Below are 2,870 nucleotides of genomic sequence, written 5' to 3' on the forward strand. Positions count from 1 at the left end.
TTTCCGAAATTAAAAGAAAAAAAATAATATTTTAGAAAATTAGCCGGGTCGGGTCGGGTCGGGAACGGAAAATTAATTGGTACGGTACTCAATATAGCTCCACGTGTCTAGCAGCGTCCCGCTCTCGTGTGCGCTTTCTGTGCGCGGGACGCGTGGTCCCGTTCTCGCTGCAACGCCACGCTCTGTCCGACGGCAGCTCCCGGCGCGGCGCGCGCAAGAGGCCATCTCGGCACGCTCTGTCCCTCGCCGCCACGCGCCCCGCTCACGGCGCGCCACACCACCAGCCCGCTACCACGTGCTCCGCTCACGCCCACACACCGCCCAGCGTCTCTCCCAATGGCGATCTCCTCCAACATGCATACGCACGCCGCCGGCCGATATAAACAAGCGCCCGCACTTACGTGCACGGACCGATCTCCGCCCAGAAAAACTCGACGACGATAACCACAGCAGCGACCATACGCGCTACGGCGGAGCGACGACGACAATGCCGGCACGGCCATCGCCGTCCCAGGCGCCTCCGTGGGAGGCGCTCTCCCTCGTGGCCAGCTTCCTCGACGCCGGTTCCCTCGCCGCGGCGTCCTGCGTCTCCACCTCCTGGCACGCCGCCTTCGCCGCCGACCACCTCTGGGCGCGCCTCTGCCGCTCCCACTACCCGTCCGCCATCGCCCTCCTCCCCTTACACTCCGGCAGCGACGGCAATGCCGCCGGCCGACGCGCCTGCCCGCACCGCGGCCTCTACGCGCTCTTCCACGCCGCATCCTCCCGTGGCCGCTCGCTCCCGGCGCCCCGCCTCGCCCTCGCGGACGTCGCCTTCTGCATCGACCTCTTCGCGGCGAGCGGCGAGGCCACGCTCTCCTTCGCTGTCGCCGCGTCAGACGCCGGCGTCTGGAAGGCCCCCGGCGGCGTGTTCCAGTTCGGCGTGGACGTCAGCGGTCGGAACGCGGCCGCCGGGCCGGGGGAGCACTGGAGCGTGCGGTGGACGGCCGTGCGGACGGGGCTCGCGCCTGCGGCGGCGATCGTGATGATGGACGCCAAGGTGCCGGCGTCCAGGGCGGGCGCGCTCGGGAGCGGCGAGAGGGGCGAGGCGTGGGCCACGGAGAGGATGCCCGCGCCAGGATGCGGCGGCGGGAAGCTGGAGGCGGAGGTCGTGGTCGGGGTGACCGGGGAGGAGAGGCTGGTGGAGACGGTGAGGCTCGGGGTGTTGCTGGACTGCCGATACGTCAGCGTCGACGAGGGGCTCAGATACTTGCAGCATTTCCTCTTGTAATGTACGGCAGGAATACACTACTGTACATGTACATGTACTTTGAGCGACCGAGTACAGTTCTTCAGATCTGCCATGATCAGTGCGGTGACCTGCATCGTCTTGTGCTGCTTATCTGGGCAGCATCCTGTGCTCATGTAAATCGTTCGAGTTACTGGAATTCCAAATTTCGAATCCTCCGGGGACAACCTTAGAGAGCAACTGGTAAATAACCAAACGTACGTTGTGGCGCGGGTTCCCTTTATTTGTCAAGTGAATATGTGAACTCATCAAAATGATCTCTTCTTAAATGTTTTTGGCATTAATAATGATCCAAATTACAATAATAGTCTAAATTTAAAAAGTAATCCTGAATGCAACAAATGGTCAAATCATCATACTACTAATTTTTATGCGTTTTTGTATTTGATTAGAAAGAACTAGAAAATAAAGATTAAAAATAAGATAAATAAAATACTTGTAAAATTTAAAAGAGAAAAGAGAGCTCACAATTTTTTAACATGAAATATATTATCATTATAGCTCATAGTACAAGATATCTCGGCGACATAGCGTCGAGCTCGGACCAAAGGTGCCTAAGAGCATCTCCACCGACGGCCTCTAAATAGTCGCCGGCAGTGCATCCTCTATTTGGGACGTTGTTTCCACACCGGCGCCTCTCAAACGGCGGCCCCAAAGCTTTTTTCTTACAATATTTTGAAATAACATATCAATCACATTTTATTCACAGAATCACACAAATAGAATTAAATTATTCATACAATCAATCAAACAATAGTACTTAAATTATTCGTACTATCCAACAAACAAATAATACTTAAATTATTTATCCAGGCAAACAAATAAAAATAAAATCATGCATTGTTGGATGCTCCTCTCCTCACTCATGCGCAGCTAGATCCATCTTCAACTGTGCATGGACACCTGCACTCGAATTTCATTATGCATATGGAGAAAAACAGCAAATTCTTGGGGCACATGCTTTACCTCAGCTAGTGGCCCTTGATAATCAAATGGATGATCATCCTGCACAGGTGCGTCGCGCTCGCTTTCAATGATCATGTTGTGGATGATCACACAGGCGTTCATCACCTCCCACATCTGTGCCTCAGACCAAGTAAGGGCAAGGTACCTAACAATGGTGAAACGCTGCTGAAACACCCCAAAAGCACGCTCAACATCCTTGCGTGCTGCTTCCTGGCATGTTGCAAAATAGGCTTCCATCTCGTTTGATGAAGAGGAAATTGTCTTCACAAATGTAGCATACGTCGGGTAGATACCATCAGCTAAATAGTACCCCTTGTTGTATGCGTGACCATTTACCTCAAAGTTCACGCCAGGAGCTTGTCCCTCAGCTAGCCTGGCAAACACCGGAGAGCGCTGCAGCATGTTGATATCATTGTTTGTTCATGACATGCAAAAAAATGCATGCCAAATCCAAAGCTCATGGTCTGCCACCGCCTCAAGAATGACACTGCACTCACCAGTATGGTCCTTGTAGATCCCCTGCCAAGCAAAAGGGCAATTCTTTCAGCCCCAATGCATACAGTCAATGCTTCCGAGCATCTCAGGAAACCCTCTTGCTGCATTCTTCTGCAGGATC

At 53.5% G+C, this 2,870-nt stretch overlaps 1 protein-coding gene across 1 annotated transcript; it reads left to right on the top strand.

Annotated features, from left to right (window-relative positions):
- The first annotated feature begins 487 nt into the window (after positions 1 to 487).
- LOC124660983 (probable F-box protein At5g04010) lies at positions 488 to 1,270 on the top strand. The gene has a single exon (XM_047198839.1). It carries the CDS (start codon positions 488 to 490, stop codon positions 1,268 to 1,270), a length of 783 nt encoding a protein of 260 aa, XP_047054795.1.
- Positions 1,271 to 2,870: the final 1,600 nt, after the last annotated feature.

This window comes from Lolium rigidum, chromosome 6, assembly GCF_022539505.1.
Source record: "Lolium rigidum isolate FL_2022 chromosome 6, APGP_CSIRO_Lrig_0.1, whole genome shotgun sequence".
In the NCBI taxonomy this organism is placed as follows: domain Eukaryota; kingdom Viridiplantae; phylum Streptophyta; class Magnoliopsida; order Poales; family Poaceae; genus Lolium; species Lolium rigidum.